Genomic DNA, 18,735 nt, shown 5'->3' with positions numbered 1-18,735 from the left:
CAATAACTGGGCGCACGTATTTCTTGTGAGCCTCGATGACAATGGTAGGATTACAAGCACCTGAGAAAGTAGATAAATACAAAAGGGAATTCTGTGATAAGACGCGAAGTGGCGTCAGTTTGTGAAAATACAAAACCTCACAAAAAAGCAGTTGAAATTAACAGAAAGCATTAAAGACAATTAATGCAATTATCCAGCCTAGTTCACACTTAGGAGTTTGCGTTAGATCAAAGAGACGGTGCACCTACACTGTTAGAAGTTGTGTTCTCAGACTGCGATTATCCCTACGCTCATGTATTTCCCAGTTTTATTATAACTATGGTACAGTAGTACCATGACGGGGAGAAAGCGACAATAACTGAGATCATGCAATGGAGCTCTTCTTGTTTAAATTAAGTTAGTTTATGAATTCATCCGAATCCCTAGAGAAATTTATTGAAGTTAATTGGTGACGATTTATTGTAGCGGCCAGAAATCAATTAACAAATATTGTTTCGAGGTTTTCTCTTCTGAGAATCACTAAGTCCTCAAACTTGCACCAATTATTTCTTTAGAGTTTTTTAACCCTAGAAAAGTATACAATCAGCTCAAACCAGGGTTCATAAAATCATCGATTATTCGATTTCTTTGAAAACAAGCGAAAAATCACATAGTCACTTTATTTAAACAAAATACTGATAACAACCTTCAAAAACCAAAATATCATAGCAATTGCAAAATATCACCCTGACTACTTTGCTGCATCCATGACGGCTTGGCATCTCCGTGGCATTGGGTCCAACAAATTACCAAGACATGGTTTTAGGATAGCATTCCAGGCTTCTTCAAGCTCAGCGAATTTTTCGGCAGAATTTCTTGCTTTTTCGCTTTTTATGCAACGTTTCAGTTCTTCCCACAAATAATCAATCGGATTTAGATCTGGAGACTAACTAGCCTAGTCAAGAACTTGCACATGACGCCGGTTGAATCAGTCACGAATATGGCCACGTGTGCTCTTCGGGTCATAATCTTGCTGGAAGATGAATCCTCTGCCAATGAATTGGAGAGCAAATAAACGCACTGTTGTTCCTAAGACATCCCCGTAGCTGTATCTATCCAAATGTCTTTGAATCTACCGAAGAGGTCCCATTCCATGACTACTGGAACAACCCCACAGCATTATGTTTCCTCCACCATCCTTTACAGTGGGCAATTGATACTCGAGACCGAATCTTTTTCCAACTAGACGCCTGACATACTTGAACCATCACTCCCCATCGAGTTAAAACTGTAGAGACCGGCAACTTGTCGGCATCTTTGAATAGTTCTAACTGATCCAATCTGTTCACTGGCGACGGCCAATTCAATTTGAATATCGGACACTGTGAGTCTCGGATAAGCACGACTCATTCTAAAGATGTTTTTATCGGTAGCTCATGTAGTTATTCGGCTTCGTCCTGGGTTTGGCGTTGCTCCAATTACTCGATGTGCCGATACTCTCTTTAGAAAAGCGGTGATAGTCGCTCTTGAGAACAGTTCTGCTAGTTCGAATTGTCTCAATCTTTGATAGATTCCTCGCAGAATACCCCTTCGGGTTTCATTTGACATGTTGCGTGCTCCGAATGTTCTAGCTGTAACCCAAATACAATAGAAAGTTGTAAATTGAAAAAATCCGGGAGAAAAACAAAAAAAAAGCACATAAAACAAGCATGAAATTGAAAAAGTGAGATTTTCAGTCCTGAATCTTCATTCCTGAGAAATACTAATTCTGAAACAGCAAAGTAAACCTAATTTTTTGAAAAAGTTTGTGATTCCAAATTAAACATATGGTGCAAGTTTGGGAACGATTCATTGATTTTCAGAAGAGAAAGCTTCAAAAAACCTTCTGTCAATTGATTTTTGGCTCCTACTGCTTTCATCTTGTTGCGACCACTTAAGTGTAGAATTTTTTTCCAAGTCTTGAACCAAGATTGATGACTTTCGTATTTTGCAAGCCTCAGCTCTTTAACAAAACAAATTTTGTTTTTCTCCCTTAGAGCACCCTGCCACCATTTCTTTTCTTGTCTGATACATTTTGTGGACTATGAAGTGGATCTTATATATGAAGGATAAAGGATAAAGTTTCTGGCGTTAGTCAATCCGCTTGGGATGTGCCCTCCCCCCGTTCACTTCAATTCAGAATCGCTTGAGGTTTACGAACGTGTACCTGGCCTATACAATGACTTGCGGTGGCTAGCCGATTGCTAGTGTCAAGTCAGTGTTTTTATCTTCCCAGACAAGTCTGGTAGTCTGCAATTTATCGACCCCGGAGGGATGAAAGGCTTAGTGAGCTCGAGGGCCAATTCGAACCTCCGATCAATCGTGCAGGATAGCGGTTATAATGTTTTTGTGCGTGTGGACAAAAAAAAAATAAAAAGATAAAGGACAAAACGTCCGACGTTAATCAATCTCCTTCGTATGCGCTAACAGGTTCACTTCAATTCAGAGTCTTTAGATACTTACGAATACGTAGTTTATGCAATCAGTGACTTGCGGTAGACCGCCATGACCGCAATGCACGTAACATTGTGTCACATTGTGCATGTCCTCATTCGCACGTGGCGTGTTGTCAGATACGTTGTAGGGAACTTCGGTAGACAAAGCAGTTTCCCACGTGGCACGTTCTAACGTTGCTTCGTAAGAACAAAGATCGTTTTCAATGCCGTTTTTCAGCAGAGTTAAAGGGAACTGAGCGTGATCGCGATCATACTTGTGGTCTTCACCGCCAATCTTTTTGGAGAGAACCTAACATCGTCAATTTTGTTGCATGCTGCGTTCAACAACTCCTAATTTTAGATACCTCTTTGGTTTCCTTTGAAGAAAAGATCACGTGGAATCTTACTTGTTTCCACGATTCCTGATAGACGGCACTAAAAGAACCACAATTGTCCATGAGTGTAGTTTGTAGCCGAAATGTTTACTTCACGGCTCGGGAAGAACTACGAACACAGCACCAAATGATCGATACCGCTCTATGTTGCTGAATTATCAAAACGTCTCGTTATCGCTGCTCTGCAGACTAAACGACTAAACAGGACGATTGTTAGGGGCTAAAGAATATTCGACCTTTTCTCCATGGAAACGCCGGTACGTTGTTTTTCAAGATATCGGAAAAATGTCGTTTTTTGAAGACCTTTCTTATTCTTCAGATTGAACGCAATATGAAGTTGTAAATTAATTGAGAATTTAGGAATAGATGGAGTGAGATACCGCGCTAAGATATAAGCAAGATAAGGATGACTTGAGCATATCGGAACTTTTATCTTATATATTATATCCTATATATCCTATATTATCTATATTATTGGAAATTTCTGACAATTTTTAATCCATACTAATACTTGGAATAGATTTGAAATACCATAACAAAAATTCCTCGTAAACCTGCGTACTTCTTAAGAACGAAATGATCGATAAGTTGTCTTGAATCGGATTTTTTTTTCAATTCTATTCAATTTTCATTTCATTCTTTTATGATCTATGTATTTTCAATCACCCTGAGAGAAAACAAAACAGCTGTGAATATGTGTCGGTTGACACTGTGAATCTGTAGTGTAGCAGATGGTTAATTTCTGTGTTCGCCATACTCGGACTAACATTTGATAGGAAAGTAGGAAAATTCTACCAACATGGGTGCTTCTCACACCGTTTATCAGGGCAGTTAGAGAAAAGTGAGCGCCTGTACCCGTGATCTACGCTCTTGAACATGTCTTTTAGCGGAAATATCCCAAAACCGTCAATTTCGTAGTATGCAGTGCGAGTATAGTGAGTTAGTTTCATTCCTGATACGCTTCAGTCATCAGCCCTTCGATGATCTCTATAAATAGGTACTATGCGCATGAGGAGGGTAAACCGAGGCCTCTGACTGCTTCGGAACCCTCAGATCCGAGGATTTGTGGAGTTCGCGTCGGAAAGTACTTTCGAACTCCTATATACTACCGAAAAAAAAACTCACTATCGAAAAACAGTCTTCATTCCGTATGTTCATCTCCAACGGCGCACCAGTTTCCGAAACATCTCAAAAACCTTAGTCCCTTTGGTAGAATTCTCGGTCTGATTCAACAGAACTGAATGACAATGCTTAGAAGCTGCTCTCCGTCTTCCAAAAAGTGTGCTGTTTTCAATCGACTTCAAGCGAACCCAACCAGTGCATCAAAAGATAGTTTCCTCACAGCACGCGAGTTTCCAGGTGTACTGTTAATCAGTACAAATTCAACAGAGCAACTAGCAACAAGTTTTAGAGGACCCACTGTCAAGAAATATTTCTCCTAACTACATCGGTTAGCGCGCACTTGCTCAAGTGCACTGAAATGATTCCTTTCAACTCCTCCTCCTCCTCCCAGTTACAAAGACGAGCACAGTTGCGTTTAGGATTGATAGCGTACCTGTTCCCAGCCTAAGGCGGAGTTACAAAAGACCCCTGCTCTGCAGATGTAGGCCGTGGATTCCTCGAAAACGCAACCTGAATCTGTTCGGAAATGTCCGAGCAATCTGTTGTACGAGGAAGAACGAGGATTTTCGGAAAATAATGTTTATATCACAGCGTTGCAACGCACCCTGATCTCGTACTCATCATTATTTCCAATAATGATAGATGTCGTACTGTATCCGGAATTTCAAATAATACATCCTATTTTCATTCTTCCTTCTAATTAGTTGCCATTTATCTGCAGTTGGACCTGCTTTTTCTGATATCCTTCTTAACTCAAAACTCAGAAATTGTTTGCTTTTCACTCCGAACCATACGAACAGTTACGTTTCATACAGTTTTTACAAGGCAATCATTATAGGTCCACATTTTTCGTGCATGTACTGCCTCCTCGCATGAGAAAGCATTTTTGCAGTAAGGGCCTCTCGCTGCCTCATGAACCTCTACAATCCTGAATTGAAGTTGGCCGCGCTGGACAATCCAGATGAAATTGTCCCAATTCCAACTCCTTTATATGTAGTTCATCCTTGTTTTATTACACTCCTACAAAGTTGCAGTAGAACAGTAGCTCGACACATGAATAATCCTAGCTCTTTCCTAGCAATTAGTGTTCATTAATAGGTTAATCATATCAAAAAATGATTGGAATTAAGATCGCGAACATTGATGACGTGAGGGTGATCAATGGATACGCGTTTCTGGCGGACACAATACTTCTCATTAGTTTCGGTATAATTTTCACTTTTATGCTTCTCTTATATAGCTCCGAAATTCCAATTTTTAGGACTTGTCGGCGCAGCGCTTATCCCAGAACTGATGGGCACATTCCATAGGGGATTCTTTTGCAATGACCAAACTATTCAGTATCCATACAAAGAAGATACAATTACTCCGACAGTTCTTTTCCTATACTCGTTTCTCGCGATGATATTGGCCGTAAGTTGGAGTATTGCAAAAAGACTAATTCTGAAAGGAAGCCATCGTGAGAGTGCAGTTGTTCCTAACTGCTACATACTTATAGATTGTTGGAACGGAGTGCTACCGAGCACGGAAGAACAATGATGCTATGGCTGCTCGCTACAGACTCGGCAATTTCGCCATTCACTCCACGATTGTCCGAACTACCATATACATAGGTATTGTCGTCGCCGGACGTATTGGGTCGTTCAGACGGGCCCTCGGCAGAGTAGGTCACTGGCTCTGATGGAGCGGTGGCATCGATAAGTCCTCAGAGTTCCTTTCTTGCTTGCTTTGTTGAAGATAGTGTTTCGCTTTTGTTTGTGTAATTAATAATCGCGTAATTAGGCGTGAAACATTCTGTAACATGACGACGCACCACGTCCTCGGTGAAGTGATACACAGGACTCCCAATAGAGTATGCGGAAAACCATCCGAAACTCCCTTTTTTGTTTTTCATCTTTTTTCGTATAGTAATACATAAATGAGGTTATGAAGCCTCAACAGAGCCCTTTCTCACTATTTTCACCATTTGCTCCCAGGATCCCTCTAGGATCTTATTTTGCAAGGATTCGATTTCTGTCTCATTTTTTATGTGAAATAGCGCATGCTTAGCGTTTGTTGTAATTGAAATCGCAGTAAAATCCCTGAATCCGTCATAAAAGAAGGCTAATTATTCACAGTTGCACCGAAAGAAGTGCAGAAGTCCAATTCCTGCAAACTGAAGTCTTTGAGGAGAAATCCTGGAATGAGGAGGAACTTCTATACTAGTGAAAAAGGGTTTTCCCGCATCAGGAATACGAGAGATGAAAATCGGATAGAAGTTAAATCCCCACAAAATAGAAAAGGGTGCTGATCAGGCATAGATCTGCAGCCCCTCACCATCCATTTCCAGAAATCTGAAACTGGATGAATACTATACTAAACTAGGAAAGTTTACGAAAGAAAGTCAGTAGCAGCTTGGTTCACTATTCCGCGACACCTAATTTTGTGCTACCCCAACTCTGATACCCTTTCCTCCCACCCAGACGCATTTATCGCATTGAATGAGAAAGGACTTCACTGGGACTGTTCAATCATATTCCTGAACTACTGTTCGGAAAACAATGAAAACCATTAAAAAAGCAAAAAGAAGAGAGGTCCAAGGAGTCTTCTGCATACTGTAAAGTTACACCGACGTCGCTCTACTGATCGACGGAGGCGTGTACAACTCCACTTCTCCGCCGAGAATGCCAGTGGGACAGGCCGATACGATACTTTCACTGCTTTCAAGATCTTCAGCCATAATCTATATGTTCTAACAGAGATTTAGGATACTCACTAATAGGCTTTATGTGCGTTCTTGTGCTCACAAACGTCACAAAGAGCTGTGTTGGACGTTTGAGGCCCCATTTTTTGGATGTATGCAAACCACTTAATATCACATGCCATGATGATACGTGAGTTGTTTCTCAGATTCAGAGACAGTAAACTGAAGAGTTCACATAACTACAGGTTCTATAATGACTACACCTGCACAGGGAACCCACTAACGGTGGAGGAAGCACGGAAATCATTTTTTAGCGGTCACTCGTCCATTTCGATGTATGCTTCTACATTTACAGCGGTGAGTAGGAAATGACAAATCTGAGCCCCTAGAAGTGAAGTCTGCCTCGAATGTACTGTGTTGGCCTAGCTTGTTACGTCCTCGGTTAGGCAGGCAATGGCAGCCGCCCTCACTGCTAAATGAAACGACAGTCGCTAGGAGATGTTTTACTAGACTACAGACTAACTCCTTCCATGCGTAATTGCACAAAAAAGGAACAAAGAGCTGCAAGAAGAAACAAAGAGCTTATCGGCACCGCTACCTTATCGACTATCGTCCCATCGACGAGGCAGATACCAGTGACCGCATCCGTCGAAGATTCACACACCACAATATGTTCAGCGGCGACAGCAAATTTGTCGGTGAAGAAGTAAGAAGCATAAAGCTCCCCGCGAGGGCGGCGCCGCCCGCGCGGCTGTGAACTCTGTGGGCGCCGCTGCGAACTCGCCTAAGCATCTCTACCTATCCAGCGTGAACGCAATCGATTCTCCTCGCAACTCTTATTGTATTGTGAGAATTTCTATGTCTTAAGGACAGGGTATCAGAAAATTTTTGATGATTCGATCTCTTGTTGACGGCGAGAGCAGTGTCGGGATGTGCATTACAAGCATGAGCGTGACCACCCTCAATTCCGCCTAACCTTCTTGAAAAACGGTGTGGCAAACGGTCTTAGTCAGTACGAGCTGTACTTGAGTCAAAACGACATGAATGGAAAAATCAATTAGCTCTCTCCAGCAGCCTATTCAAGTATAACAAACAAATAGGCTGCTGAAAGAACTGGAGTGAGCACAAGGCTATATTCTAACGTATCTCTTAAGAACTAAGACAGTTTCTCAAGCCGTTTTTCAGGACAACTAAGGAGAATTGAGCGTAGTCACGTTCGTACTTGCAATCTACATTCCGAACTCCATATTGTCTACGAGAGATCCAAACATAGAAAACTTCATGATATGTTACCTTTGTGAGATTTGTGGGATTAAGACTTCAGAGAGCTTTCTTAGCATTATAATACAGAAATCAACTAATCACCGCCAATGATCGCGACACAGACACAGATATAAAATTGTTAAGATTGAAATTCAGAGCAATAGAGTAGAGTATGTGTTTACCTTTGAGTCCTAATTTTCCCCAATATTTACTGCTGCCAAAATTGAAACACAACAAAACAATTGCGCAAAAAGTTAGCGCTTACGTTCCTCAAACACTAAGCCTGGCGAAAAGCAGACTGTCGTACCATTACGGACTTTGGTATTTGTTAAAATAATGGTTAAATATACAACAACCACATTAGACGTCCCAGCATCTTTGCAGCTGTATTTACTGGCGCGCTTCCCTAGTCGCTCAATTGGAAGGACCGTCATTCCGGTCATGCAAACAGCGTTAATCGCATCTGGTACGTAAATCGCACCCTTAAGTTTTAAAAAAAATTAGCAGTTACTCCGTCACGCCCTTTCAGGTACGCTCATATCGTTGTCTCGAATTAACGACAACAAGCACCACTGGAGCGACGTCATCATCGGAATTTTCGTAGGAGTATTCGTAGCCACCTACACGGTGAGATACTTCGATCCTACTTTAATGAAACACTAAAAGGACGCCCTCCATCGATTCCTTTTTTACAGTACAGATAATTACGCCCCTATATTTCTGCAAATAAATAAAATAAATCCCAATTGCACCATTCTTTCTTCAATAGGTTTTCATCCTCCTACATACAGAAAAGCTGGGGAAAGACTAGTCTGTGTAATGTTTGTAAAAAAAAATTCATGATAGAGCTTCGTATGGGCCCGAATGTTTGTTGGAGAAGAAGGAATCCCCCTGCGACAACGTTACATCACCTATGTGGATGGTACAACTGATCCATCCAATCACCTTATTGTTCAGCATGCAGAAACAGAACAAAACCGCGTAAGTAGAAGTCTCACTATATGCATTCATTGTGTGGCGTAACTCCTTTGTTCTCTAACGACTTTTTAGGTGTACCAGAAAAACAACTGCAACGCAACGAATTAATGTTTCTCATCACTCTTGTCAACAATACGTGTCTTAGAGCAAATAAAACTTAATAAGAAGCAGTCAGAACAGACGTTTATCCAGAGATCCGGACCATGTTCACCAAGCAAATAACAACATACAGGAAACTCGAAAATATCAGAAGAAACAATAACCACCAACAGACGATCGCAGTTCTCATACTTTTCACTCGAGCATGACGTTGCATCTCCTGCAAATTGGACTTTTGCTACAAGTCGGACTTTTCTTTGAATGATTTCATATTTCGATATTCAAAAATGGAACGTTTTCTCGTCTTTCAAAAGTGAAACTTTGATCGCATTTATTTACTATTGTACTTATATTATTTCTTATTACTAGTTGTATTATGTATTGACTAGACATTTTAGAGAGCCGCGGTCTCAACTACATTTCATTTGTTATAGTGGGATCAAAACGACATGAAGGTCGATGTATTTTCGTAAGCAGGTGCGCTCGAAGCGGTGCAGTGGAGCGTAGTGGTTAAGATCAAGGGAGGGGATCCTTATTAGCACTACCCACAGCAGTTGCAGTTTGCGATGGTCCCAACTTGATCCCAAGCTGACTTCACCATACTAGACCGAGAGCATCTGCTTACACAACTCCACAATTGTTTCATGTCGTTACGACCCGACTATAACTACCATACCTACAGAAGTAAAAGCAGCTTCATCTACTTCCGAGATAATAAGCCACAAAATAAGTATACAAAAGAAATTGGCAGCACAATTAAAAAACACCAAGCTTGGAACACACCTAACTTAGCGACCTCTTCCGCGAGGTCCTCCACGTCCACGTGGTCCACCCCTACCTCTTCCGCGTGGACCTCCACGTCCTCTCCCACGAGCACCAGCCCGAGCCCTGGCAACTTTCTTTCGAGGCTCGTCGTCAATGAGCATTGTATCAAGAGGAAGAGAGTCAGGCAGAATAATGTATCGAATGTTGTTTCCTGGAAGGAAATTATGAAGAAAGAATATTCAATTTTTTTCTGGATTCTCTTCGGTCCCCGAAGAATAGGAGAACTTTAAAATCACACTGCCATAGCCAACACAAACAGTAGTGCTAATACAAAACCTGCTACTAAAAAATAACTTGTTAGGAAGAAGTTGCAAAAGTAGCAACAGATTAAACTAAATTGGAGGTCAATTGACTTTGAAGATGAAAGCTGTTTCCTCAATCGACAATTTCTTAGACCGCTCACACCTAAAAATCGGAAAATCGAAAAAAAGGAAGGAAAAAATGAAATCTATCTAGAATTATAGGGGAAAAAACTGAAATGACGTAGCGGACTCCCTCTTCGGGAAGTATGATGACCTACTACGCCTTGAGAGACTTGCAAAAAGTAATAACGGATAGAAACTAAAGATTCCTCAGCATCATACAAGTGTGTACCAATGTTCTATGTAAGAGATAATTTCTGAAATACACAATGAGCAGAAAGATTGAAAGTAGTAGCTAAAAAAAGCTAATAATGGTTATTTTACTAGAATTCGGGCCAAATATGATGTACGTACGTGAATGTATGTACTACGTGACGACCAACTTATACAGAACTACTCCAATTTGACTAAGTTCCATCCAAAATTACGAATCAACTCATGGACAAGTTCATAACATTCAAACACATGATTGCATCAGGACTCATCCACATCTGACTCTTTCATTTACAGTCAAAATTTCTTTGAAAACCTATTCCAAGGCTCGTTAATAGAATCGAATCCAGTTATCAGAAAACTACACACTGAAAATAGCCGATAAGTACGAGTTTTGGTGTAATCGATTCAAGAAAAATTAAAAATATGTAGTAGAAGTAAAAATAGTATGGAAAATGGAACTCCAAGCAAAAAAAACATTGAAAATCAAATCAGCATAGACCGCAAAACAATTAAAGGCATCATCCCACTAACTTGAGGTGGTGCAGATTTCAGGTGGAGTATGAAATTGATTCCGTCCATTTCTTCCTATTTGCCGTAAAAAACGGCCCGGAAGATGCAGCGCCGCACAAGGCTGGTGCGCTCCAGTCAAACTCCCTGTAGAAAATAGTGCACCAGAAAGTCCGAAGCAGTATCTTCTGGTCCGGCAATTAGGAAAAAATGGACGGAATCACCCTCCTTTCCATAATCTACTATGCCGTACACGAATACTCCACATGAAATCCGTACCACCTCAGATTCGTGGAGTGATGCCTTTAAATTCAACGTCACTCAGATGCAGCAGAACACAGATTATGACTCCAGCTTATCACTTACTGGAATTTTCTCATCAAACCTGAAGTTGTTGTGAGCTGAGCATTCTTCTATCATAATCTCTAGAGAGACTTCAATAAAATGTTTAAGAATCAATATATAATATATATCAATCAATCAAATAACCTAAGATAATGATAAGTAAGCAGTTCAGATGTTTTAACTCTTACCATTAACATTAACATTAGTCTCTTCTCAATTTAAATCCCGGGAAACAAGATTTTAGCAGCGTCATTATGGAGTTGCCTCTTGACTACTCAACAGGTCCTCTCACTGTTGGGGATAATATATTTGGAGGGAGGACCCCCAACTATATTATCTCCAACACTAACAACTGCGCTCTTATTTCGATTGGACTAGTATCCATATATACCGAAACAGCAACCACTGGATAAGTAAAATCAACTGAACAGAAGAAATCTCACTTTAGCATGCGACCACTAGCTTACTCACGTTCTTCAACCTAAAAGGATGTCAAAACAAACACGGTTTTGACAAAGAAGGGGCTCTTTGTCCTCCTCAAGAACATTTCTTTGCAGTCGCACCGAATTGTGTCTCAAGTTTTATGATAACACAGTGGTTTTAACAGGAATTAATGTTTCAAAACAAGATTGAAAGATAGCAACTATTACTATGTAGAGGAACGAGCAAATAAAAAACACTTGGAAAAACACACCCTAGCATCTCAATCGTTTCCCTACTAGTGACTGACTGTTAGTAGTGGTAACTGTATGGAAGGCAAGATATACGAAAGTACATCGTCAACTTTCCGCAACTTCCATCACCTTCCAGATGAGATCTTCAGACTTACCACGAATAGACAGTGAATCGAGGTTGATAGGATCCTTGTTTTTGAGGGACATCTTCACAGAACGAAGGTGCATGTTCATCGCAACGTCAACACCAATGATACCACCCTGCACAAGCGTGCCATTCTTCAATTCAATGGTTACTGATTCATGGATAAGCTTCATTAAGAAGCGAACCAACTTCATCTTTCTGAAACCAAGTATTTGTAACAAACGTGCGAAACCTCAACTCGAAGCACTTGAGAGAACATTAAAACCAGAAAGCCCGGGCTCCCTCTTACTGGCGGCGCGCCAACAATTTTGAAAGGATCCTGATTCAGGGTGAAGGGTCAGCGCGATAACTCGTCCACGACGACACTTAACGCATTGATTAGTCCGTGGCTGCGCTCTTGTTCTGGAACTTTCGATGCGGTGAATCCTCATTGATCCATGCTTTTGGCTCGTTATTTCCCTCGTGGGACAGGTATATCCTTGGAAATGGGGCTGAAAGGCTTCCTATGACTCTGCTGGGTTCCTACGAATTTCATGTTCGTTTCATTTTAATCGTATCGACTGAGTGCAGAAAACCACAGAGGGAGATCCGCTCTCTCTAGCCAAATGTGCAATACCAACAGTTGACATCTCCAATGTCTTCCGTAAAGTGACTTCACTGTTTGTCACGTCTGGTGGGCACATTTACCCAATCCTATCGCAGCTCCGAATGGCACGAGGACAGGGAGCTGATGACGCAGCGCGAATTTACGGACGAGTTCTTTCTTCAGGCTTGGGCGCGTCGCATGACACCGCGCGCTGCTCATCACATATACGTATTCCTGCCATTTTGCTCATGTTGCTGGCACATGTTGGGGTTTTGGTCGCAGGGTTTTGTTTTTGTTGAAGTTTTTTTGTTGACTTGTACGGATTCTATGCGCCCATGCTAGTTTTGCACCCTGTTTACTTGTGGGTAGTCCGGCAAACTTTGGCCACGACCTTGCGTCTGTCTTCTGCATCTATATTGCCTTTCTTCAGACGCTGCTAGAATGGCACGTGTTTACCTGGGACGACTTCCCTTCCGCGCCCGTGAGAGCGACATTGAAAGGTTTGATCATCCCAGACTTCGAAGTCATTGGATTTCCTTAGTGTGTTAATAACTTCGTTTCAGATTTTTCCAAGGTTATGGAAGGATAACTGATATAGCAATGAAGAGAGGATTTGCGTTCATCGAATTTGAAAGTAAAAGAGATGCTGAGGATGCTGTGGATGAGCTTAATGGACGATCTATCTTGGGAGACAGGTAATTAGTTTTCTTCGTATGGACTACGATAAGTTGAAAACGAAAAACTAATGGAGAACAACCAGCCTCCGCTCGGTTCTTGCTTCGCTCGCATTGGCACCCATAGTTCTGAAGAGAGCAGTACTAGGCACCATTTGGATGTCCCACAGCAGAATAGCAATGGCTGTTTCGCTACAGAAGCACTGAATTGTAAGTAGAGACTGGAGCGGCAAAGCTCTCCTTGCGGCCATATGGTTTTGTTGACCATGGACCGCGCGAGCCACCAGCTTGAAAGGGTAACTAGTGAAGCTAGCTTGGGTCTGAGGTGAGACCATCGCAAACTGTATGAGTGGTGTTACTACTGCATAGCTCAAGCCAAATCAAATACATGGGGACTGTTTCAGGCTCTATCTGTACCACTGAAATTAAGCAATATTTGTGTCGCGGCGCGCGTGGATGTTGCTCAGCAGAGCATGAAGAAAAATCGCTTTTGATTTCGCACGTCTGCTTCTTCCTCAGCTCTTTGTAGATGTGTAAGTCAAGATGCTCACGACTCACATAATTAAAAATACCTGAAGATAATGCAGATGTACGAAAGTACAGTTAAAAAGCGCATAACATTAAAGGTCTTTTGTGAGAGGTTTGTTTCAAGTTGCTGAGGAAAAGAGTTTAAGTGGTCTAGAAGTGCTTGTAAAGGGAATGTCTTTTGCACAAAAAAAGAAAAATTTAGCTCTAAAAAGATCTCGAGTTTGAGTGGGTTTTGTGCAAGAAGAAGATTATACATTATTTAAAACTACATGAAATTTTATATATTGACTTAAGCTTTCTTTTAAATATGTTGCCAGTTGGGCGAGGTTCGACTACTGCTGCGATCAATGGTTAAACAGTATTAAAGGACAACCAAATAAATTCACAACAAGAGCGTTAAATCAAGTTCAGCAAGACTTAGGAGGATAACAGCACTCAGCGTTTGACACTAACAATAGGATGCGACAGCGTTCATCGACCTCGACGATTCTTGAAGGCAAAATACCACGAATCTGAGGTGGTGCGGATTTCAGGTGGAGTATCCGTATACGGGGTCGTAGATTATGGAGACGGGGGTAGTTTCGTTCATCTCTTCCTGCACCACTGCAAACAGCCGCATCCAGAATGCTGTTTTGTTTTGCACGACGCCATCTATTGCAACGCTCCACCCTTTGCGCCGCCTCCGCCCGGCGACTCGTCGAAAATCAATTCGGGCTGCCCCGATAGACAGTAAGGGAGGCCTCGCGTGCAAGGGTGGCGCGCTGCAATAGAAGGCATCGCAGAAAATAGCATTCAGGGGCCGGCTGCTTGCACTGATTCAGGGGGAGATGAGCGTAACCGCCCCGGTCTCCATAATCTACGACCCCGTGTGTGGGTACTCCACCTGAAATCCGTACACCCCCAGATTCGTGGTATGCTGCCTTCAATTGCTAATAATGCGTTTTAAGGGTGGTTGATCAACGGTTTAGTTTTCTTCGTATGTTGTTTAATTACTAATTAAAATGAGATTCAATTGAATTTGAAATTAAGGTTGTAAACGAACATATTCAGTGGTGAATTTATATGTGGTCAAGAAATACGAATATTCAACAAGGATTTTTTTCAGAGTGCTCGTGGAAATAGCTAAAGGACGACCTCATGGCAGCGACGTCTATCGTTATCGATCTCGATCACGCTCTCGCGACCGTCGACGCCGCAGTCGTTCCCGTTCTCGAAGCCGGGATCGGAAACGTAGCCGAAGCCCCAGGTAATGACCTTTCTGAGACCCTGTACACTAGACAAATGTGATAGGGTATAAGTGGTGCCACTCTCACATCGTTTGCTGAAGATATCGGTGATTTTCTTGAGTTTTGTTGTGCTTGTGTGTGCTTAAAATTGCACCACTTCAGTGATATATAGTCGGGCAAAGACAGTGGAACTAGAGGGTGGGATCGAGGCTTAACAATTGCCAACTTCACGTGTACTGTAGCGATGAGTGAAGCCAGTGAGAGTCTTCCCTCGACCCCAACCTCGTTTTTGATTGTACTAGAACGCTCCTAATTCTTACATTTAAGGAGAGGACGCAGTCGGTCGCGTAGCCGCAGTGGCTCTCCGAAAACACGATCTCGCGGAAGACGTGATTCGAGCCGTTCCAGAAGCCGCAGCAGGACTCCAGATAAGAAGCGTCGCTCCAGGCGCCGAAGCCGTTCGCCAAAACGCGATAAGCGGTCGCCAAAGAGTTCCCCTGAAAAGACATCAAGTAGAAGCCCGACACCGAAGAAGGAAAGAAGTGCTAGCAGATCTGCATCACCTTCTGAGGAGAAGCGGACAGAGTCTGTTTCTGAGAGAAAAAGTCGCAGCGCCTCTCCTAAAGATGACAAAAGAGATTCTTCGCTCAGCCCATCACCCAAAAAGGCGCGACGTACCAGAAGTTCTTCGAGGGAAAGCGCAGATCGTAGTTTTTCTCCTCGTCGCGACAAGTCGAGGAGTGCTAGCCCAGCAGCTGAAAAGGTAAGAGATTGCTTAGATGGTTTGATTTCTGCTGTTGAATGGTTGGCTGATGTTAATTTCAGAATGGACGCAGCAAATCATCGGAGGACAACGGGGATCGCTCAAGGTCTCGTTCGCGCAGTCGCGATGGAAGTGGGTCGGATCGCAGTCGTAGTGGAAGTCCTGAGGAAAACGGAAAACGTCGAAGATCTTCTAGTGATCGCAGTGGATCTGATCGCGATTAACTGAAAGTGAGTATTGGTGTTGCTTCCCGTTGTCAAATGATCGAGAATTCGCAGAAGCTTGGAATCCCTTTTTGTTTCGGAGTTCTAATCTCAATCCGAATTCTCGACTTATTTTGCATCTGCAATATGCCCATGGTAACGTGTTGTGTTGTTTACGTGGTTATGAAGAGTCCCTTATCTGGGTACTTCATTACTGCAAAGTCATCTGTTGTTTATTTATGTGAAATATGTTCATTCGTTTATTCATTTGCATTTTTCAGTCTATCCATTTTGTTTGAAAAGTAGCAGTGTAAGTGTTCAGTTAATTACAATACATAAATATGTTAAAGAGATTTTCCTCCTCTCTAAATGCACTATTTGAGGACGAGATCAACGACCTCACAACGATCAGCGCCCCCGCCCCATGTTCAATCGTTCCGTGGTTCAATGGTGTCCAATCGTTCAATCCACAACCAACACCAATCACAACAGACCATTCCCACGAACTCGTCTTCTTTGCAATTCGCTAGGAAAAATCAAAAACATGCAAGGACATCTACATCTGTTTGACGGTTGTTTGTAATTGTCATGTAGCGAAAGTTTCGTTTCTGCAACTTTTGCTAAGACCACAAACGCTCGATCGCAGCTTACAGTGGAGAACGTCGTTCGATTTCCATTCATTGGCCTCAATCCACCACATTACAATAACCAAATGCTCAAATACCGCACGGCCTATTCACTTGCTTCAGGTCAACTACCGATCTAAAGGCTTCAGGTTGCTGGAGGTACAATTTTCCGGTAATTTTCACATTAATGTCTTTTAGCGGCAAATTCCAGTGTTCTCAGAGCACAAAGTGCCAAATGGTCAAAGCATTTGCCTTGTCACTTCCGCCTTTTTTTAATATCTGGTAAGCTGTTCACCATACCTGCATGACTGCTTTAAATCTTAGGAGAACATGGAATGTGCGTAGCATAGCGCATACAGGTGAGACAGTCAAACCGCCCTTTGTAGAGAAATTAAAAAAAAAAACTAAGGATATATCAAAAAAAGAAAATGTTAGGGAAACATTTCTTCAATTATATGTCGCATGTATGTGGAAAGGTGGTTGTATATGGAAAGAACACAAATGGAAATTGGTAAACATACAGAAAAATTTGTTTTTCTTCATATGTCATAATTTTGTGCACACTGGGCTCATATCGAAATTCTCCCTAACACGTCGTAGTACCGGCGGTGTTGTCGCACGAACTTCTTTCTTAATTCTTACTTCTAAGTTCAGTATTGTTGCTGGGTCTCAAAAGTATAATTTGAGATATCCCACAAAAAGTAATCAATGACAGAGCTGGGATTGTGTGGAACTTCGGGCATTGTTTAAATAACAATAACAGTTTCTTGTAACAGCTAAACTCTCTGCTCATCACCCTAACGCGGCATCCTCTCTTACTTTCAAATGTGTTGAACATGAAGGTCACCCCTTACTGCACAAATTTATGCACACATTCGGTTTGACTGTCACCCTGTATATACACTGTGAAAAATGTAGATCTTCATGATCTTGCGATGAAACCGCGAGAGCGGTGCTGCTACTTGCTTCACCTCTTCCCACTCCAAAGGGAGAAGCGATATCATTCCCACTCAGTTGGTACTGCAACGGTACATTCTGACTGCTATACGTTCGTATGAAGTATTGACTGCCATACGGAGCTCAGCATCGTAGCACGTAGAATTCCGGTCTTCTCCGTTCGTTTTTCACAGAGGAAGGTACAAAGTTTCATACATTTCTTATCGTATCATAGTGGGATATTGCTAACACAATAAACTGCTTATTTTGCTTATTGTTGTTGTGTACAGTGTTGGCTTAGTATACGTTGGATTGTTACAAAAGCAACATGAAGAAGGACGCATAATAGGTACTAGTTCGGAATCGAATGTACTATTAGCATATATGTGAGATAGCTGCAAAAGTAGAAGTGAAAAAGAATATAGACATTATAAAAGCTGTGTGGTCCATGTGTTGTTACATTGAATTACAGGCTTGTGGAAGGATTGCGGGTCTTCGATTTAACACTGGATTACTTCGTTACTTTCGTTGTTTATGGGTGGGAAAAAGTAGGTTTTTGAAAACACCACGTAAGAGCAGAAAGTGAACCAAAATTCTCTCAGTGAAGGGAAGTCTGGCGAAGCATAAGTGACAATTTAGTGCAGAAATAAGCAGTAAGCAGTTTAGCACAAACATCGAACTTAGTTCTATGATTTGTTGAGTTAGGATGAGGGAAGAAATTTGTATTCATATAAGATGCTCAACTAGCAATCAACAATCTTCTCTTTCTTGGATCTATAATATAAAGTAATCTAACAATCCTGTTTGTATGGATTTAGTGTCTTCATTGGTTGGTGACATTTATCCTGATCAATTGTTACATATTCTGTTTTCTTTATGGTAGAAACTGCAGAACCTCCTTCACAGAACTACGGTGAAGAGCACCGAAAGGAGTTAACAGGTCATGTGGTTCTGCTTGAAAATTTTATGTTGCCTCGTTACAATTTGTCACTGTCACAACGAAAACGTCCTTACGTTTTGCCATGTTCAGCGCCGGTAGCGCCGCACATGCTAGACAGGCACTTATTTTTTCTCACGTGGACCAGTTCTGAGAGCGATGTTTAGGAATCCCACATCTGGCTGGCCA

The 18,735-nt window shown here is 41.8% G+C and overlaps 4 protein-coding genes across 8 annotated transcripts; 3 read left to right on the top strand and 1 right to left on the bottom strand.

Moving 5' to 3' along the window:
- Nucleotides 1-3,093: 3,093 nt before the first annotated feature.
- Nucleotides 3,094-9,002, top strand: RB195_019439 (uncharacterized protein; the record flags this gene model as incomplete). Of its 2 annotated transcripts, XM_064187279.1 has the most annotated exons (10): nt 3,094-3,105; nt 5,101-5,176; nt 5,232-5,383; nt 5,469-5,583; nt 6,717-6,843; nt 6,899-7,010; nt 8,301-8,382; nt 8,446-8,543; nt 8,763-8,897; nt 8,967-9,002. In XM_064187279.1, 10 exons carry the CDS (start codon nt 3,094-3,096, stop codon nt 9,000-9,002), a joined length of 945 nt encoding a protein of 314 aa, XP_064043160.1. The 2 variants fall into 2 exon arrangements, with proteins under 2 accessions (XP_064043160.1, XP_013297033.2); XM_013441579.2 differs by lacking the exon at nt 3,094-3,105 and having other exon boundaries at nt 5,086-5,176.
- A 186-nt stretch (nt 9,003-9,188) lies between these two features.
- On the bottom strand, nt 9,189-12,750 carry RB195_019438 (uncharacterized protein; the record flags this gene model as incomplete). 2 transcript variants are annotated; one of them, XM_064187278.1, is made up of 6 exons in its annotated part: nt 9,189-9,213; nt 9,777-9,780; nt 9,832-9,969; nt 12,078-12,201; nt 12,257-12,265; nt 12,643-12,750. In XM_064187278.1, the coding sequence occupies 6 exons, from the start codon at nt 12,748-12,750 to the stop codon at nt 9,189-9,191; spliced, it is 408 nt and encodes a 135-aa protein (XP_064043159.1). The 2 variants fall into 2 exon arrangements, with proteins under 2 accessions (XP_064043159.1, XP_013297034.1); XM_013441580.1 differs by lacking the exons at nt 9,189-9,213; nt 9,777-9,780; nt 12,643-12,750 and having other exon boundaries at nt 9,782-9,969; nt 12,078-12,261.
- A 25-nt stretch (nt 12,751-12,775) lies between these two features.
- On the top strand, nt 12,776-16,068 carry RB195_019437 (uncharacterized protein; the record flags this gene model as incomplete). Of its 2 annotated transcripts, XM_064187277.1 has the most annotated exons (7): nt 12,776-12,922; nt 12,996-13,014; nt 13,084-13,153; nt 13,217-13,348; nt 14,961-15,101; nt 15,409-15,844; nt 15,907-16,068. In XM_064187277.1, the coding sequence occupies 7 exons, from the start codon at nt 12,776-12,778 to the stop codon at nt 16,066-16,068; spliced, it is 1,107 nt and encodes a 368-aa protein (XP_064043158.1). The 2 variants fall into 2 exon arrangements, with proteins under 2 accessions (XP_064043158.1, XP_013297035.2); XM_013441581.2 differs by lacking the exons at nt 12,776-12,922; nt 12,996-13,014 and having other exon boundaries at nt 13,095-13,153.
- Nucleotides 16,069-16,494: 426 nt separating this feature from the next.
- RB195_019436 (uncharacterized protein) lies at nt 16,495-17,712 on the top strand (the record flags this gene model as incomplete). 2 transcript variants are annotated; one of them, XM_064187275.1, is made up of 4 exons in its annotated part: nt 16,495-16,593; nt 16,797-16,832; nt 16,894-16,955; nt 17,688-17,712. In XM_064187275.1, 4 exons carry the CDS (start codon nt 16,495-16,497, stop codon nt 17,710-17,712), a joined length of 222 nt encoding a protein of 73 aa, XP_064043156.1. The 2 variants fall into 2 exon arrangements, with proteins under 2 accessions (XP_064043156.1, XP_064043157.1); XM_064187276.1 differs by having other exon boundaries at nt 16,885-16,955.
- Nucleotides 17,713-18,735: the final 1,023 nt, after the last annotated feature.

Source organism: Necator americanus, chromosome II (assembly GCF_031761385.1).
Source record: "Necator americanus strain Aroian chromosome II, whole genome shotgun sequence".
In the NCBI taxonomy this organism is placed as follows: domain Eukaryota; kingdom Metazoa; phylum Nematoda; class Chromadorea; order Rhabditida; family Ancylostomatidae; genus Necator; species Necator americanus.
Note: the sequence above shows the minus strand (reverse complement) of the source record. Positions and strands in the feature narration are given on the sequence as shown.